Source organism: Notamacropus eugenii, chromosome 6 (assembly GCF_028372415.1).
Source record: "Notamacropus eugenii isolate mMacEug1 chromosome 6, mMacEug1.pri_v2, whole genome shotgun sequence".
Lineage (NCBI taxonomy): Eukaryota > Metazoa > Chordata > Mammalia > Diprotodontia > Macropodidae > Notamacropus > Notamacropus eugenii.
In genome coordinates, this window is record NC_092877.1 from 137,134,954 (window position 1) to 137,153,815 (window position 18,862).

Consider the following 18,862-nt stretch of genomic DNA (forward strand, 5'->3'; position numbering starts at 1 on the left):
AATGGGAGATATAACTACAGAGACTACTTGAATACATAACAAGGAACATAATCCTTTAAAGTCAGATATAGTAAAAGACCAAGAGCGTTAGGAGGACTCTCTGGGGGATTTATGGAGAACATAGATAAGAGAACCACAGGATGAAAAGATATATACATATATACGTGCATGTTGAGGGTGTAAGCTCAGTTCCATGTGGACAGTCTCGGGCGGGTAAAGGTGAGAGCTTCTAAACCTTAGAGTTCTCATGAGGCCCCCCAGGGAACAGCAGGGAATTGAGGTGTGAGACCGAGCTATCTCGTGTGCATTTCCACCTCTTCCCGTGAGAAAAGTGCTGGGAGAGAGCATCCCTGCCCTCGAGATTGGCCCAGATCTGAGCACACCTATTGTTATCTAACAGGCACGGTATTCAGGTGCAAACCATGCGGCCGGAGAGCTTAAGTAGGGTCAGGAAAGCCTGAAGGCTCTTAGCGCTGAGGGGCCCTTACAGGACAGAAGGCCCCTCTCCCCTCTCTCCCCACTTCCACTTCTGCTTTCATTCTCTTACTGTAAGATCTTTGCCTCCTTGGGAGATTTCTCTCTCTCCTAAGGAAGAGTTCCCCCTGCACATGTAACCAAGACCCTGAATAAAGCCTAACCCTTGTTCGACTCCGGAAAGTCTCTTCTCTCATACGTTTATCCGGTTTGGCCAGCCGAAGACCTGCGATAGGTAAGGTAAGACTCGGGTAGCCCTCAGGCCTCTAGGCCTGGCACGTGCATACATGTATATATGTATGTATGTAATACATTTATGTATTGTTATTTACACCTATGAAGGAAGGTCCCAAATTATTTTGACCATAGATACATCAAAGTATTGAAATATCTTAATGAAGAAACCTACAAAAAAAGTCAGGCAACATTACACAAGACTGCACCTACAAGTAAATTATTCAGACTGTGGCAGGATTGTCCACAGCACCTTTATCATTTTTTGACAATATGTTTTACTGATGCCCTTTGCTTTTTATTAAAGTCATTTTAGGTTACTTGTCTTATCTTCCCTCCAAGATCTAACACCCCTTCCCTCTTTCTCCGATTAAATCTTCCCTTGAAACAAAGAAAAGCGATTAAGCAAAAACAACTAACCATCTGTGAATGCAGGAAAATTGAAGTCACTTGAATTTCTTTTCTCATTTTATGCATTTCAAAACCCCTTCACTTTCCCACTTTCTCTTCCGTTTCTCCAGTCTCTGAAAAGAAGGTGATCCTTCAGCTTGTCAAGGCCAATCTCTTTACATGTGCACTTGACTCCATTCCCTCCAGTCCTCTCTTGTAGTCTATATCCCTAATTGTCTAAAATCTTCAACTTCTCTGTAGCTACTGATTCCTTCCCTATTATCTTCAAATAAACTGATTTCCCCATCCTTAAAAGTAAACTGCACTAGACTGTACCATCCATTAACCCAATAGATGAGCACTGACTTGGTTTACAATTCTCTACCACAAAGAAGTTCTGTGCTATTAATATTTACCTGTAAGTTAGACTTGCCTTTGACCTTCTTTTTGGTACCTGGCCAAGAACAGGATCACTGGGTTAGAGGGTGTGAACAGTTTAGTAACTTTTTGTAGAATTCCAAATTATTATCTGGAACTGCTGGATTAATTCAGATTGTGCCAAGATCTGGCTTAATAATAACATTTACATAGTACTTTGAAGTTTTCAAAATGCTTTACATCTATCTCCCTTGAGCCTCACAGTAACCCTCTGAGGCAAGTGCTATTATTATTCCCATTTTATAGGTGGGGAAACTGAGGCAAACAGAGGGTCAGGGGCAGAGTCAAGATGGTGGAGTAGAAGGACAGACCTGCTGTAGCTGTCCTCCCAAAGCCCATAAAATACCTGTAAAAATGGCTCTAAACAAATTCTAGAGCAGCAGAAGCCACAAAATGACAGAATGAAAGAGATTTCCAGCCCAAAGCAGCCTGGAAGGCTGACAGAAAAGGTCTATCACACGAGGCTCAGAGCACAGTACAGCCCAGTCTTGGCTGCCCCGGTGTGGCTCAGACAGGGCTGGAGCAGGTTTCAGGGTGCTAAATCCTGGGTAGCAGCTGTGGTTTCCAGATTCCTCAACCCACAAATGACAGAGATAGCTTCAAAAGTCAGTGAGAAAGCTCTTTCACCTGGGTGAGAAGGGAGCAGGGCCCCAGGTGGCTGCAGCGTCCATTTTTGGAGCCCTCAGCCTAAAGACTCTGGGGGAATCAAGCAGCTGATCTGAATCTCAGCCCTGAGTGGCAGCCCTGAGGTGAGAAGGAGCACTGACCTGGTGGAGCTGGAGGGGGTTGTGGAGCTGGAGGGGGTTGTGGAGAGGGAACCCTACTTGCAGATCCTGGGCAGAAAATCTTGTGGTTGCTCCCAGACCAGAGAGGAGGCCATGAGAGGAGTAAATTCCTCTCCCTTGATTGTGCTACTTTGGAGGAACTGAGAACTTACAAGTCCCTAGAGTATACCCTCCACTTGACAAAGGACCCAAAAGTAAAATAACTGGTTGAGAAAATTCCCCAAAAAGGGAAAAAAATAAGACTAGAGAAGGTTACTTTCTTGGTCAACAGGTGTTTTCCTCCATCCTTTTGGATGAGGAAGAATAAAGCATACCATTAGAGGAAGACATCAAAGTCAAGGCTTCTTCATCCAAAAACCCTAAAATAAATTTGTAATGGCCTCAGGCCATGGAAGAGCTCAAAAGAGATTTTGAAAATCAAGTAAGAGAGGTGGAGGAAAAACTGGGAAGAGAAATGACAGCAATGTAAGAAAATCATCAAAAGCAAGTCAACAGCTTGCTAAAGGAGACCCAAAAAAATGCTGAAGAAAAAACACCTTTAAAAATAGACTAACCCAAATGGCAAAAGAAGTCCACAAAGTGAATATGAAGAAAAATGCTTTAAAAAGCACAATTAGTCAAATGAAAAAGGAGATTCAAAAGTTCATTGAAGAAAATAGTTCTTTAAAAAATAGAATGGAGCAGATGAAAGCTAATGACTTTATGGGAAACCAAGAAATTACAAAACAAAACCAAAAGAATGAAAAAGTTGAAGACAATATGAAATATCTCACTGGAAAAACAACTGACCTGGAAAATAGATCCAGGAGAGACAATTCAAAAATTATGAGACTACCTGAAAGCCACGATGAAAAAAAGAGCCTAGACATCATCTTTCATGAAATTATCAAGGAAAACTGCCCTGATATTCTAGAAAGAGAGGGTAAAATAGAAATGGAAAGAATTCAATGATCACCTTCCGAAAGAGATCCGAAAAGAAAAATTCCTACGAATATTGCAGACAAATTCCAGAGTTCCCAGGTCAAGGAGCAAATATTGCAAGCAGCCAGAAAGAAACAATTCAAGTATTGTGTAAACACAATCAGGATAACACAAGACCTAGCAGCTTCTATATTAAGGAATAGAAGGGCTTGGAATACTGCTGGGGATGGAAGCTCAATTCCATGTGGACAGTCTCGGGCGGGTAAAGGTGGGAACTTCTAAATCTTAGAGTTCTCACGAGACCCCCCAGGAAATGACTGGGAATCGAGGTGAACTGAGCTATCTCGTGTATTTCCGCCTCTTCCCGTGAGAAACGTGATGGGAGAGAGCTCTCCCCGCCCTCGAGATTGTCCCGGATCTGGGCACACTATTGTTATCTAACAGCACAGTATTCAGATGCAAACTATGCGGCTGGAGAGCTTAAGTAGGATCAGGAAAGCCTGAAAGTTCTCTTGGGCGGAGGGGCCACGTGTGAGGACAACAAGGCTCCGCTTTTCCTCTCTCCTCTCTCCCCCCCCCTCTCTCCCCACTTATACTTCTACTTCCAATCTCTTATTGTAAGATCTTTGCCTCCTTGGGAGATTCTTCGCTCCCTCCTAAGAAAGAATTCCCCTGCACTTGTAACTAGACCCTGAAATAAAGCTCAACCCTTGTTCGACTCTGGAACGTCCTTTCTCTCATACGAGCATCCGGTTTGGCCAACCGAAGACCTCCGATAGAGGTAAGGGAAGACTCGGGTAGCCCACAGGCCTCTAGGCCTGGCAGAATACGATATTCCAGCAGTCAAAGGAACTAGGATTAAAACCCAGAATCACCTACCCAGCAAAAATACTTCAGGGGAAAAAATGGTCATTCAATGAAATAGAGGACTTTCAAGCATTCTTGATGAAAAGACCAGAGCTGAATAGAAAATCTGACTTTCAAACACAAGAATCAAAAGAAGAATGAAAAGGCAAACAGAAAAGAGAAATCATAAGGGACTAAAGTTCAACTGTTTACATTCCTACATGGAAAGATAATATCTGTAACTCTTGAGACTTTTGTCAGTATTTGGGTAGTTGGAAGGATTATATACATATAGACAGAGAGCACAGGTTAGCTGAATAGGAAGGGATGATATCTAAAAAAATAAAATTCAAGGATGAGAGAGGAATATATTGAAAGGAGAAAGAGAAATGGAATGGGGCAAATTATCTCTCACAAAAGAGGCAAGAAAAAGCTTTTTTCAATGGAGGGGAAAAGGGGGGAGGTGAGAGAGAAAAAGTAAAGCTTACCCCCCTCACATTTGGCTTAAGGAGGGAATAATATGAACCCTCAATTTGGTATGAAAATCTATCTTACACTACAGGAAAGCAGGGGAGAAGGGGAGAAGTAGGATGTGGGGGGATGATGGAAGGGAGGGGACCTGGGAGGGGGGAGCAATTACAAGAAAACACTTTTGGAGAGGGACAAGTTCAAAAGAGAGAGTGGAATAAATGGGGGGGGCAGGATAGGATGGAGGGAAATATAGTTAGTCTTATACAACATGACTATTATGGAAGTCTTTTGCATAACGACACATATATAGCCTATATTGAATTGCCTGCCTCCTCAGTGGGCATGGGTGAGGAGGGAGGAAGGGAGAGAAGTTGGAACTCAAAGTTTTAGGAACAAATGTTGAGAACTGTTTTTGCATGCAACTGGGAAATAAGAAATACAGGTAATGGGGTATACAAATCTATCTTGCCCTACAAGAGAAGGGAGAAGATGGGGATAAGAGAAGGGAGGGGTGTGATAGAAGAGGGGGGCAGATTGGGGGAAGGGGTGATCAGAATGCCTGGTGTCTTGGGGTAAGGAGAGATGGGCAGAAAATTTGGAACTCAAAATCCTATGGAAATGAATGTTGAAAACTAAAAATAAATTAATTAATTTAAAAAACCCAACCCAACCAGAGGGTCTGAGGCCAGATCCAGGTGCTGTAGACTCCACGTCCACCAGTCCACCCCCGGGCCACCTAGCTGCCCTTGACTTCCAGCTTCCTGAGTTTACTAACCACATAAGCACTGGTAGAGTCTCAGCTTCCCTTACGTATAAAATGAGAATGAGGGGCGCCATGGGTGCAGTAGTTACAATTATTTTTTTGTTTCAGGACCTTGTTCCACTTCTTAAAAATTATTAAGGACGTCCCCGAAGGTTACCCCCATGGAGCTCTGCCATGCTCGGCATTCAGACGCATCAGTGTGGTCGCACAGACAATGCGGCCCCGGGGGCCCCCTGGGGGGGCCCGGCTTCACTGAGGAGCCACCCCGGCCTGGCCACGTCCGGCTCCCTGGTCCGGACCAGGCTCCGGCGCCGCTCCCTACGGAGCCTGCCTGCACGCGGCCGAGCCGGTCCGTCTGCCCCAAGGTCCTGGGGACAGCCCCGCACCCAGCGGGCTGGGCCCCCTCTGGGCCGCAGGGCAGCTGGGAGCGGATGGAAAGACTTCCCGACAGATGATCTCTTGTGGCTGATGCCAAAAGTAACCCCAAAGCCCTGGTCTCCTAAGACCCCAAGGGGGGCCGGCCGCTGCCCGAGGTCGCGGGAAGGAGGAGGAAGGGGAGGCCCCGGGCTCCGGGGAGCAGGGTGGAGCCCTAGGCGCCAGCCCTTTCCAACACCCAGCAAGGGGTACGGAAGTCCGCCGCGATTCCAGGACTCTCCCAGGCCCAGGGGAGGACGAGCCCCTCCGCCCCGCCTCGCCCCGCCCCGCCCCCATCGTCTGTCTCCTGATTGGCCGACCATGTCGTCCCGGCCTCCACGTTCTACCCTCTGCTCCCACCTCCTCCCCTCCTCCCCTCCTCCCGCCTCCCGCCTCCCGCCCCCTCCCGTCCTTCCCTCCCCTGAGCTTAAGGAGTCAGGATCGAGAACTGCAGTAGGCTCCTGAACTAGCGACCGCGGATAAAGGCGCGGCGAGGAGCGTCCGTCAGGCCAAGCGCAGGCGCAGAGCACACCGGCGCCGGCCGCTAGCGGCGTGGGGAGGGAGGGGGGAGAGACAGAGAGAGCAGGGGCCCGGCGGTAGGCGCATGCTCAGTGGCGGCGGAGGCGGGGCCGTTGCTGTTGGTTGTCGGATCTCGGGCTTGGGTTCCAGACCTCGGCGTCGTGTGATCCCTCCCCCTCCCGGCGCCTCGGGCGGCAGGTGAGGCCCCGCAGGGGCCAGGCCGGCCCCGGGCGGGAGCGGTGCTCGGAACGAGGCGCCGAAGGCGCGGGGACTGACTGGACGAGCCGGGCTGACGAGCGCCGCCGGGACTGGGGCCGAGCCGGGCTGGGGGGAGGGGCGGGGGCGGCCGAGGGCCCCGGGTTGGGGGAGGGGCGCGGAGGCTGCGGGCGAGCGGGGACCGGCCTCCCCCCGGCCTGGGAGGAGCATCCGCGGGGTTTGCGGGCGGAAATGCCCGGCGTAGGCCTCGTTGTCCTCATCTGTAAAATGGGGGTTCGGGCCGCTCCCCGCGCCTGCACCGGGCGGAGGCGGGGAGGAGGAGGGCGTGGGCGGGGGACCTCCGCCGCGCCCAGGCCCGGAGCTGTCGGAGGCGATGAAGGATGTGCCCGGCAGGGGAAAGCCCGGCCCCCTTCCGGGAGGCGCTGCCCACTGAGGGAGGCAGGTCGGGTCGGATTCGAACTCGGGTCCTGCCGCTCCTCCCTCTCGATGCTTGGTTGGTTGGGGAGGTGGGGTGTCCGGCGCTGGCCCCGGGCCGGGCTGCCCCGTGATGGACGCTGGCTGTCCTCCGGAGCCCCAGCCCCGGCTGGGAAGTCTGGTTGTACGTGGGGCCGGGCAGGTTTGACCTTGAACGAAGCCGTGGCTCCTGGGGGTTTTGTCGGGAACATGGGCTCGTGCTCGTGCTCAACCCCGTGAGACTTGGGCGGCATGTGAACCTAATAGCATGTGTGCGTGTGTGCGCGCGTGTCTTATATACGTGAATTCACGCGTGCATGTTATGTGTGTAAAGCTCTCTGCAGGCCTGCCCTGGGTACTGCCGACGAGCTCGTCGGACCCTCCGCTTTGCTCCGAGATTCGAAACTAGAGCCAGTAAAAGCCTGACTTAGGTGAGGCTAATGTCAGCTGTTTAGGGAGAGAGGCTAACTGTGTGAAAGGGGTTTAGAAGGGCAGATTTTGGTATTTTGGTAATTTTATATATGAAGGGAAGAATAAACTATCAGCCAGCTCCTGCCTCGGGCCCAGGTTAGTCAGTGCCAACATGTTTTGTCTGTAAGTGCACACCGGGCTGGGTCAGAAGGCAGGCTGTAACATGTAGCCAAGCTCTGTTACATAGTAACTGGGTGACCTGGGCCGGTCAGGGCCCTGTACTGTGAAATAGGAGGATGGCTTTGCGTTGATGGCTCCTTGTAACTGATTGTAACAGATGAGATGAGTATGGATGTGGACGTAAAAATGAAATTGAATCAAGGCCAGCGTGCCGGTAGTTGGGAAAAGTGATTACACAAATAATTGGCAAGAAACCTGCTAGTATGTGGGTTGTCACCTAGAGGTTTTTAGCTGTAGCATTGTCTATGAGACAGTAATAGAAGTTTATAGTGCCTTAAAAGATAGCTGATTGGGTGACACTGGAAAAGACTGTAAACTTTTTTTTTTTTTTTTAAGAAGGGGTGGCAGTATTTAGCTTGGAAATTTATGGGCAGATAGAGAATTGAATTCAGTGTCACAACTAGATTATACTATTGCTTTTTCTTTCTCATCCTGAACTTGTTTTCAGAACCTTCTGCTCCCATGGCTAATTTGAGTTACTATGTGGTACCTAGGGTTGGCTGAAAGAGGACATGAGAGTTACGGTCGAAAAAACCTGTAGAAAGTCTTCATATGTGACCAGAAGGAACAGACAGTTCAGTTCAGTTTCAACAAGGCTAAACAGGACAGTTCCAAAATGACCATAGGAGCCCTGAATGTAATCAATCGTAGTTCATCCTGGGATAGAACCAGAAATTTCAGATTCATCTACAGTTATCTTATCAGACTACCATTTCTCATTTGTTGTAGTGAAGGAAGAATTGGGCCACAGGGACCTTACTGCCTCATCATAATGATTATTAATATAGCATTCTGGGAGTTATCACTTTTGAGGATGCACACACGCAAAGCTATACTAAGCCTGAATTTTTGGCCAAAATATTTATATGTCATTTTGCAAATAAGTTTATTATGACTAAAAAGAAGTCTGCATTTAGTCTAAGAAAGTTCATTCATTGCTCTGCCACTGAGTAGGTTGGGGACTTAAGGCAAGACACTTAATCTCTGTGGGCTTCACTTCCTTGATCTCTGAAATAAGGCAGTTGGACTTGCAAGACTTATTGGATCCTGTTATCCTAAGTAATAGAATAGTAAGCCTATTGCAATTGCCTTCAGAATTACCAAAGGATATTGAACACAAGAAACCCTGTACATGACATGTGCAGACCAGTGGTTGAATCATGTCACCAAAGTCAACCACTCCAGAAGATTCTGTATTTGTCTCGTTGTAGAACCAGATGTTCTAGCCCAGTCTAAGAAGAAAGTTGACTGCCATAAAAAACACTTTATTTTCACAACCCGGGGATGCAGCTCCTTAAGAGCAATGACTGTTTTGTTTGCCTTTCTTTGTATCTACTCCACTTAGTAGAGTGCCTTTCACGTAGCAGGCACTTAATAAATGCTTGTTCACTTTTCTGTTTGGAAACAATTTTTTTTCTGAAGTCAGTTTGTTGGAATTTTTCCATGGCAAAACTTTCATTTCATTAAGTTCATTCAACAAGCATTGTGCTAAGAAGCTGAGAAAAGAGAACCATTTCTGCCCACAAGCAGCTTATATTCTTTGGGGGAAAACAACATGGATACATGAGGAAGTACAAAATATATACAAATTCATTTCTTGGTAGGAGAAGGAACTAGGCTTACTACAGGAAGTAACATGACAGCTGAGCCTTGAAGGAAGCTAGGGATTATAAGAGGGGGAGGAAATCCAAGGCATGTGGGATAGACTGTACAAATTCTTGGAGATTAAAAATGGAATGACTTTTATAGGTAACAGCAAATAGGCTGGTTTGCCTATACAGAGTGTATGTAAAAAAGTACTGAGCAGTAAATCTAGAAAGGTAGGCCAGGGCTTTACATGCCAGAAGAATTTATATTTTATCATAGAGGCAACTGCATGCCAGTGGAACTTCTTTAGAGAAATGATTTCATCTGTAACATCAGTTTGGCAGCTGCATGAATTATGATAAAGAGGAAAGAGACTGAAGGCAGGGAGATGGATTAGGACAGGATGGAAATGGTCCAGGCCAGAAGTGGTGACCATGTCAATAGAAAGGGAGAGATCTTGAGATAGAACTGGTGAGACCTGACAAATGGCTAGGGAGAGGTGAAGGATAGGGTAGAAGCGAAGCTCTCTCCAGGTTGTAAATCTGTGTGCTTGGAAGGATGGTGGTACTTTTAAGCAGTTAGAGAAGTTAGGACAAAAGGGGAGTGTTCTGAAGATGTTGAGATTAAATTGCTGACAGACTTCCATCCCATTAGTAATATAAGACACAAGCTCAGGACCCATTAGGGGTGGATATGTGTACGTGGGAGTGGTGATGTAATGTAAAGATCATGGAACTTGGGAGTCGCCTCTCTGGGCCTCTTTCCTCACTTGGAAGATGAGTTGAACTAAATAGTCACCAGAGTCTCTTCCAGGTCTAGAGGGGTTAGTTGAACTTATGGGAGCTGATGAATTCACCAACAGGGACCGTATTCTGGCAAAGGGTGACTGATGAGGAATGGACAGATAAGCAGAAGATGAGGGAGAAGTTTGAGGGGATGGTAGGCTTAAGTACAGACTTTCTAGGGAAGGGGGGAGGTTAAGACTTCATTTTCCTTCCTGGCAACTATTTCCCTACAGTCTGGCATGTTGTAAATCTTTTTGTCCTTGCTGACAGACATTACATGCTTAGTGACTGAAGTCTAATTTTAATTTTATACTAGAAAAATTGGGTAAACGTATAATATGAATTTTGGATTACCTGCTTTGTATTATATACTCCTCCCCTCCCCACACACCAAATTGTATTTTAATTTTAAATCTACCCACAAGAGCAGCACTTGTTAGAAGTTTACAGCATTCGTTCCTGCCCCTATTTCTCTTGAAGTAATATTTGTTAAAGCACATACATAGTGAAAAGTGAGGATAATGCCCAAGTGGCAAGCCTCGTTATTGCAGAGGAACTTTCCAAGGGTTCTAAGATGGATGGCTCTTTGATGCTGCTGTGTTCTTTCCTGGCAAGGGATAAATTTATCAAAAAGTGGCTATTACATTCACATGATGCTCAGATAGGCCAATACTGCCTTAGAAAATAATGTAACTCTAGTTTATTCAAGCCATATTGCCTTTTGACAATACTGAATCCTCCTCCAGACTGCAAAGCTGAATCAATATTCAAGATTCATTCCCTCTTGTCTCCCCTCCCCCCATATTTGTTTGGGCCTTTATATAGAAACAGCCCATATCCAAGAATGAAAGGACCTTTGTTTGGTCATGTGATGGGATAGGGATAGGGACTGGACTCCCCGAATTCACTGGTATACGGAATTCTCTCCAATTACCAAGGAAGGATAGCAATTTCTCCAAAATTTAAGAGTTATGGGGTCAGCTAAACTGTATGTAAGGCCTTCTGCGGGCTGCATATTGACTTAGTTTGAAAACGTCAAACTTTTTTGTCTTTATTTTGTTAAATATTTTCCCTCATGAGTGTTGTGGCCTGCGTGTTTGAAACATTAAGAGGTTAAATGATTTGCCCACCATCATAAAGGTAAGACTTTAGCCCAAGTCTTCTTGGCTCTGATGCCAGCTTTCAAATCATTTTGCCAGGCTGCGTCTTATGTAATCATATGATGCAACAAACAGACAATTCACCTTTTTTACAATGAAAAAAGTTTTTCTTACACAAAATGCCTTTTGTTTTCCTATTGTAGAATATTCATCAAGGACACTATATTCAAGAGAAAGTTTACAGTCTAGGATGATGAATGCTGACATGGATGGTATGGTTACTGCTTTTATCCTGGTTCATTGTTTAATGGCTGATTTTGCTCCGTAGCCATTAATATCTTAATTTTTTTTTAACCACAGCTGTTGAGGCTGAGAATCAAGTGGAATTAGAAGAGAAAACACGACTTATTAATCAGGTGTTGGAACTGCAGCACACACTTGAAGGTTAGAAACTTGCATATTGTAATTTTCTTGAAGTGTAGTCCACAGAGGATTCACTGGCAATGTACAGAGTATTAGGTGAAGACCTTAAAAACCCTACCAAAAAAGACAAAACTGTTGTGCATTGCTTACTTTCATAAGTCAGCATGAGCCATTTGGGCAGAGGGAAAAGGCTCTCTCTGAAATATAGAGAGGTGGTAAGGTATAGGGAAAAGATAGCAGGACTCGAGTCAGGAGAGACTTGAGCTAAAATTCATACCTTTGACTATTACTAGTTGAGTGACCAGAGGTGAGTCAGCCTCAGTTTCTTTATCCACAAAATGGAAGTAATCATGCTACCTGTAGTACCTATTAGGGTTGCTATGGGGCTCAAAAGAAATAATATATAAAAATGCTTCAGGAATTCAGTGTCCATTTTTATTGGACTGAGTTCTTGATATTGTCCTGTATTTGGAACTCTTTTTTCCATTTTGTCCTACATGAAGGAGGTGGCTGGATTTTTAAAAATTCTACTGAACAAGTTTTTTCCCCTTTTTTCATGTTCTTTCTCAGTGTCCATGAGAGAGGAGTATTTGCACTAACACCTGTGTATACCTTTTTCCTAGGAAAATTGGGGAAAAGTTAGATATCACTATATTTTCCATTTTCACAAATCCAGAAAATAAAGATGACACAGGGGACATATTTAGTCTCTGATTTTTATTATTGTTTCTCTTAATTTTCTAAGTTTTTCTTTAGTAGAATTCACATTATTTAATTTGAATGCATGATTAGGAGCTGCATGGCACCTTTGAATTTTATAATTAGAAAATGACTGAGCTGGGATTTAAACCCATGCTTTTTTTAATTCAGCATTTCTTCCTAATTTGCCTATCAGCCCAACTGTTGGGATTTTAGGCATATTTTAGCAAAATAAATTTTTATTACTGTGCAGTTCTGCTTAGTATAGGAATCTGTTGAGAATCTGTTGAGAATTAATGTATAAAATGTGTATGTATGGTGACAAAATGGGAAAAGATATGCTTGTCAAAAAAGCAATATGGTTTGAATAAACAAGCTGATGTTAAAATATTGCATTACTTTCTAGGACATTTACTGGCCTACCTGAACATCATATGACTAATAATGGCCACTTATTGAAAATTTATCCTTTAAATTTTCATATCTGCAAAGTGAAAAACTTTGCAGAATATTACAAAGGTGGGAGTACAATTTTTTTGTATTATGCTCTGTATTGGCCTGTCTCAAAACAGAACCTGCTCAAGTAGCATGATTTTTTTAGGTTAGGAAATATATTTTGTTTACTAAAAAAATCCATTTTGATATTAACAAAGTCAGTAAGAAGTTTGCCAACTTTTTCCTTTGTCTTTAGAAATGAGAAAACAGGATAGTCTGTTACTATTACTATTACTAAATAGTGAAATTTATGGAACATTTGACTGGTATGTGAAATAATGTGAATTTCTTTCAAACAATTTATTGCTGTTTTTAAATTTTTTGCTTAGATCTTTCTGCACGAGTAGATGCAGTCAAGGAGGAGAATCTGAAACTGAAATCAGAAAACCAAGTTCTTGGACAGTATATAGAAAACCTTATGTCAGCATCGAGTGTTTTCCAAACGACTGACACAAAGAGCAAAAGGAAGTAAGGATTTGGCTTCTGGTTCTTCTTGGCATTGCTGCTGGGCTTGCTTGTTTTTCTCCTTTTCAGTCTGCATCGGCTCTCTGCAAGTTAAAAACATTAGTTTGTGCCATAGGCAGGTTGAGAGCATTAACATAATCGGAGGTGCCAGTGAGTTTATGTGTATGTTAGACTTTGAAAATGTGCAGATGTATTGTAGACACTTTATAATTAGAATTGCATATATTTGTTAAGAAAACTTGAAGATGGATGTTTTGTCAATATTGGATTTAATTTATAGGGTTAAGCAAATAGCTTACTCATTACAAAAGAATCATTGAAAGCTGGAAGTTAACAAAATAACTTCCATTTTGTGGAAAAGTGACCAAAATTACATTCTAAAATGTATAGCTTTATCTAACTTGCCAGCCATCTTGTGCCTCTTTCCATTGTTACCTTTGTTCTCATTACCACTTACCCTAAAATTTAATCACTCAACTGAAAAATCTATTTAAATACAAGAAGCAGCCAAATCTTAGCTATTTAAGATAAATGAAATAAAAACTTTTCTCAGTAACTCATAATTTAATGAGTTAGGCCTGCTGGCTTGCCCCTAACAAACTGAAGAAAGTAGATAAATGATATTAAGAAAAATTAATTAGTAGACTATTCTTTGGAACCTTCATTTATTATGAGAGATTAATGTACATTCCTAATAGGAACACATTTCACAAAAATAATTCAAGGTTACATCTCAAAAGTATTGATCCCAATGCCTGCCCAACATCTAGTCTCTCTAATCCAGCTGGGATTGTGATTTGGGAGAAAGTGTGGGTAGGAGTTGTAAGTAGTTTAAAGCCTGGCTATTATCCATTAGTCAAATGTCAATCTTCAAGGTTTCCAGTGTCCTAAAAGAGTAACATTTGCAAAAAATCTTTTAGAGTTTATCAGTATTACATGCTTAATGGCAGAGTTTTGCTTGTAGTACAAGTTATTTATGAGTTTTTGAACTTCTCCCTAATTATCTCCAAACCCAACTACTTGGGTTTCAGGCATGTTTTGGTAAATAATTTTTTTTTTAATTCCAGTACAGATTCCACTTAGCATGGGAATCTGAGTATCTGTTGAGAATTAAATGTAAAATTGTTTTAGTTGTGGCAAAGGGAAAGAGACCCTCTATTGGCAGTTACAATATTGGTTTTTATTAGACTAGAGCCCCTTAATCAAGGAGTGAGCTTATTTTTTTGTATGGATATAAAATTAGACAAAGTGACTGATTTTAGCTGTTTGTTGTGTGTGTGTGTGTGTATGTGTGTGTGTATGTGTGTGTGTATACATACACAGAGATATATATAGTAGTCAAAATAAACATTTTGCATCCCATTTGTGAACTTTTATCTAATTTATGAACACTCAAAATTGTATTGCAATTCTGAATTTCTGTTAAATAAAAGCTTTTTTTTTTTGATTTTGTGTGACTCTTAATGTGGTTGTCAAAATGTGTGTCATTTTTTTCTCTCTAAAATATGTCGTACATGCCACAGAGATGTTGGGGATGGACCTCAGGGATCCCTCATTCTCATTCTCATTCCTTTCAGCTGTAGGCATTTCTAGTGAGACTGTGGTTGTGGCCAGATGTTGCCAGCCCAAGCAGTAGAACCAACACTGCAACCTCCCCACCACTCCAGTAAAACATGAGGCTTCCTTCAGGTTGAGAAAAAAAGCAACCTTTTTCACAAACAGGTTGTAGACCCCCTAGTGAATGATTAACTTTTAACTTGGCAACTATACCATTCTTATTTGGGCACTGTTTTACATTTTCATCTAATTTATTTCTGATGCAAATTTTTAGACTTTAAGCTTGAAGAACAGGTTATAGATCTGAGAATCTAATTGTTTTTTAATGACAAAATTTTCTTGAAACTACCATCTTTGTCAGAAAGTTTCCCTTTTGCATCACATTTAAAATGAAAAGTATATCTATACTGATGTGTAATGGATTTGTCTTTGACTAAATTTTCCTTCAGATTTCTCTCACAAAATTTACAAGACAAAGGTTCTATATTCATTCAGTAACGCATTGAAAAACATTGTCCAGTTATCATAATGGCTGATCTGAGACTATAGTATTAGCAGAAAGGTTGCTAAAACAGCAGGTTATGACCTAGGAAAAGCTGGAGAGGTAGAAATGCTAGTTTGATGACAGTTAAGAGCCAATTAAATCCCACTGTGGTGAGAAGAAAAATGAGGGATTATGTTTATATATGAAGAGGAATTCTTGAATTAGCTTATTTCCCAAACTTCACTGTAGGGGTGGGAGGGACCTACAATTCGAAAAGTCATGTTAGTTTTTAGTGTTTATTAATGATGTTAATTTATAGAAACGTGATTATTAGCTACCTGGTCAAACGGCTCTGTAATTCTGGTAAGGTTATAACTAAAACTGAAAGTTACAAAAATTGTGCACAAATGCTGCAGCAAAATAACTTACATCTGTTAGATTACTTAAAACACATCAGAGAACACTGATGTATTAACTGGACCATTAGCCCAAATTTCATTTGTTATGTTTAGCAAATAATCTATTCAGCTTTATAAACATGTAAAAACTTTTCAAATAATGTGGCAAACAGTACATATTATATTCTGGTGAAATTTAGTCTCTTTTGTAGTTAGTAACTTTAAATGGAATGAAGGCTATTCTTTAAAGAATTCAAGGAAAACATCCTTGATGAATTAAAGTCTCTATTTAAAGGCTAACTCAAAAGGAAGAAAAGCAAAATGTACTTACTTTATTCCTTTATTTGAGAAGAGAATGAAATGCAAGCCATTGTAAAACAAAAAGGCTAATTAGGGTAGTAAAAGAAAAACTACATATCCTTAGATGATACTAGAACATGACAGAAGTTGGGCTGTCTACTATATTGCAAAAGAAATGGGACACACACTTACAATAACTATTGAACCAATGAACTATCCAGGAATGGGCACTAATTTAAAAACCAAAAATTTTCTTAATATATATATACATATATATGTTAGCAAAAGAGCTTCCACAAAATTTAGATGTAAATAATCCCTTAAGTTGTAGAGGTTCACCTTTTGAAAAAGATTTTAATTTACAATTCTTCATTAAACATCCTTTGCAGAAAATCCAGAGCATTAATTAGATTGGGGAAATTTCTTTCAAAATCAAGGGGCTAACTATATATATACTATCGTCTCTCATGAAGATTAATATTAATCACCACCACCAATTAGTTCAGTGTATGGCAATTATTTTCAACCACCTATTTTGAAATAAAGGGCTAAATCTGGCTTACTTTAATAAAAAGGGACAGTAGGTTCCTATTAATAGAATTAAGAAACACTGCAAAAATTAAATTCATGGGAAACATGAAGGAATTCAAAATAAATTGTACAAGGTCCTTTTGTTAAAGCAATGGTTCTTTTTAAAAAGACATTTTAATATTAGCTAGTATGTGACTTTGGACAAATAACTTTATAATTTAAGACATTAAAATGGTAATAAAATACCTGCCCCTACCCACTTCAGGGGACCATGTCAGAGATTTGAAATGTTTAAAGATAGTAGAAAAAATTTTTCAAGTGTAGTTGTGACTAATTTCTTATTTAGCCACCAACAATCTTGAACGACCAGCTAAAGAGAAATTTTTAAACGCTTTCCCCACAATAATATATCTGTTGAAAAGGTTATAATTTAAAGAAAAATATTTATTTTCATTTCTATTTTAAGAGCAAAGTACATTTTGCAAATATTTTTCCAACAGGAGCAGGCCATTCTGGCTCAAAACTATAAAAGCTTGAAAAATTAATCTGTACACCATTCTCTTTAATAAAATTTAACATCTTTGCATTCAAATGTAAAATATGCTGCACCAATAACCAGTGATTCCATGAATGACACTCAGACAAGTCAACTTGTCTGTCAACAAAGCACCCCTTAAATTACTACTTAGTAATTTAATAAATTCACTTGTTAACAAATGACCATAACTATAAGCTGACACAAACGAAGTAAATGTAGGCCATATACAAATACTTTGAATTGTTGAGAACCAAATACAAACAAAAAAAACCTTTATTACATTTAATTCTGTACAACAAAAAACCCTATCCCACTTCTGAGTAGGCAATTTGACTAGTTGTAGTGTAGGTTAGCCATTTTCATTAAATTGATCCGTCCTATGCAGTGGAGAAGATGGAACAAATTCATTTGCTATACATGTTTTAAAGAACTAAAATTACCTCCAAATGACTTAGACTACATAAATTCTAATGATATTATGCTCTTAAATCTGTTATTCAACTTGCCATTTTTCTTTTATTCTAAATTAAAACACCACACAACTTCACAAATAGTGTTCTTCCTCAAAAAGTAGCCTAAAGGAAAATATAAGAAGAAAAATGAGGCTGGCTATTGGGAGCAGGAGATGGAGATGGAGTCAAGTCCAGTGACTGGCATATCTATGCTGGCAGGCCAAATTTCTCTTTTAGGAGCTACAAAAAACTTGAAAGTATTTCAGTCTTTTCTTACTTTTCTTTTACGTACTGATTTTACAGGCCCATCTCCAGACCCTGTACTTTCATCAGCTTCTTTCATCTAAGAAAAAAGAAAGTATATTAGTAATTCTGTTTTCAAACACTTCCTTATAAACGATCTAGCTTAAAAGTCACATGACTAGTGTACTACTAACAAATTAGCCAAGACCTAAATTTTAACAATCTCAGTATCATCATTAGGTACCACTCACAATGTTTATCACACCCAGCAACAGTGCAGCCAGTTGCTGTTAGTCTCTATGCAGACGACTCTTAGATCAGTTTTCTATTCCTATTATCTCTCCTGAGCTTTGGTCCCAAATTACCAAATTCTTACTGGACAGTTCAAACTTCATATCCTGGAGGCATCCCAATTTCCACATGTCCAAAACAGAACTGATTACCTTTTCCTCCCGTGCACATGCCTCTGTGAGCTTCCCTCCTGCTGTCTAATGGTACACAAGCTACACGATGGCCACAACCATCATCATCATTAGCCCCACACATCCAGTCAACTTCTCGATCTTGTCATTTCTATCTAGGTATGCCCCTTCCTCTCCACTCACACAGCCAACACCATAACACCATAGTTTAGGCACTCTTCATCACCTATTGACTGGACTACCATAACTTCCTACTTGGGTCTCCCTCCCACTCCAATCCATTCTCCAGAGTTGCCAAAGTGATTTTCATAACTCCTGTCACCCCATAGCTAACAAACTCAGTGACTGGCTATTCAAGCAAATATAAACTCTACTGCTTGACATTTACAACTTTATCACCTGGCCCCATCGTACTCTTCCAGTCGTCTCCCATTTTATTCCTCTCCTAGCGGTCTGCTTTCCATCCTTACTGGCCAACTTGCTGTTAGATACATATGACAATTCATTTCCAGACTCTGTGCCTTTGCATTGGGCATCTTCCATTCCTGGACTGCACTTCCTATTCACTTCTGCCTCTTAGAATTCCTTCCAAATTTCCTTCAAGACTCAACTCAAGCACTACTTTCTTCATGAAAACTTTCTGATGCCCTTAATTGGTAGTGTTCTCCATCCAAAAATATCTTTTACTCATTCTGTATGTATTCCATACATACTCCCTGTTAAAATATGAGTTCTGCGAGGATAGAGACTATTTCACTTGTCTTTCTCGTTCTAGTACTGACTTCATATCCAGATTCTATTCATTTTC

General features: G+C 41.6%; 2 protein-coding genes across 4 annotated transcripts in view; one reads left to right on the forward strand and one right to left on the reverse strand.

The window, feature by feature from the left end:
• Positions 1–6,199: 6,199 nt before the first annotated feature.
• SCOC (short coiled-coil protein) lies at positions 6,200–14,576 on the forward strand. Its single transcript, XM_072621102.1, is given in 5 exon segments — positions 6,200–6,432; positions 6,434–6,453; positions 11,251–11,319; positions 11,408–11,491; positions 12,994–14,576. Coding segments are annotated over 5 exon segments (408 nt in total). The 5' UTR covers positions 6,200–6,340; the 3' UTR covers positions 13,137–14,576.
• Positions 14,577–16,822: 2,246 nt separating this feature from the next.
• The window catches only part of CLGN (calmegin), a 79,343-nt gene continuing 77,303 nt past the window's right edge, over positions 16,823–18,862 (reverse strand). For all 3 annotated transcript variants that reach the window (XM_072621100.1, XM_072621098.1, XM_072621099.1), the window contains one exon: positions 16,823–17,732. In XM_072621100.1, coding sequence (XP_072477201.1) covers positions 17,652–17,732 — 81 coding nt within the window. In that variant the 3' untranslated portion in view covers positions 16,823–17,651. The remainder of the gene's footprint in view (positions 17,733–18,862) is intronic.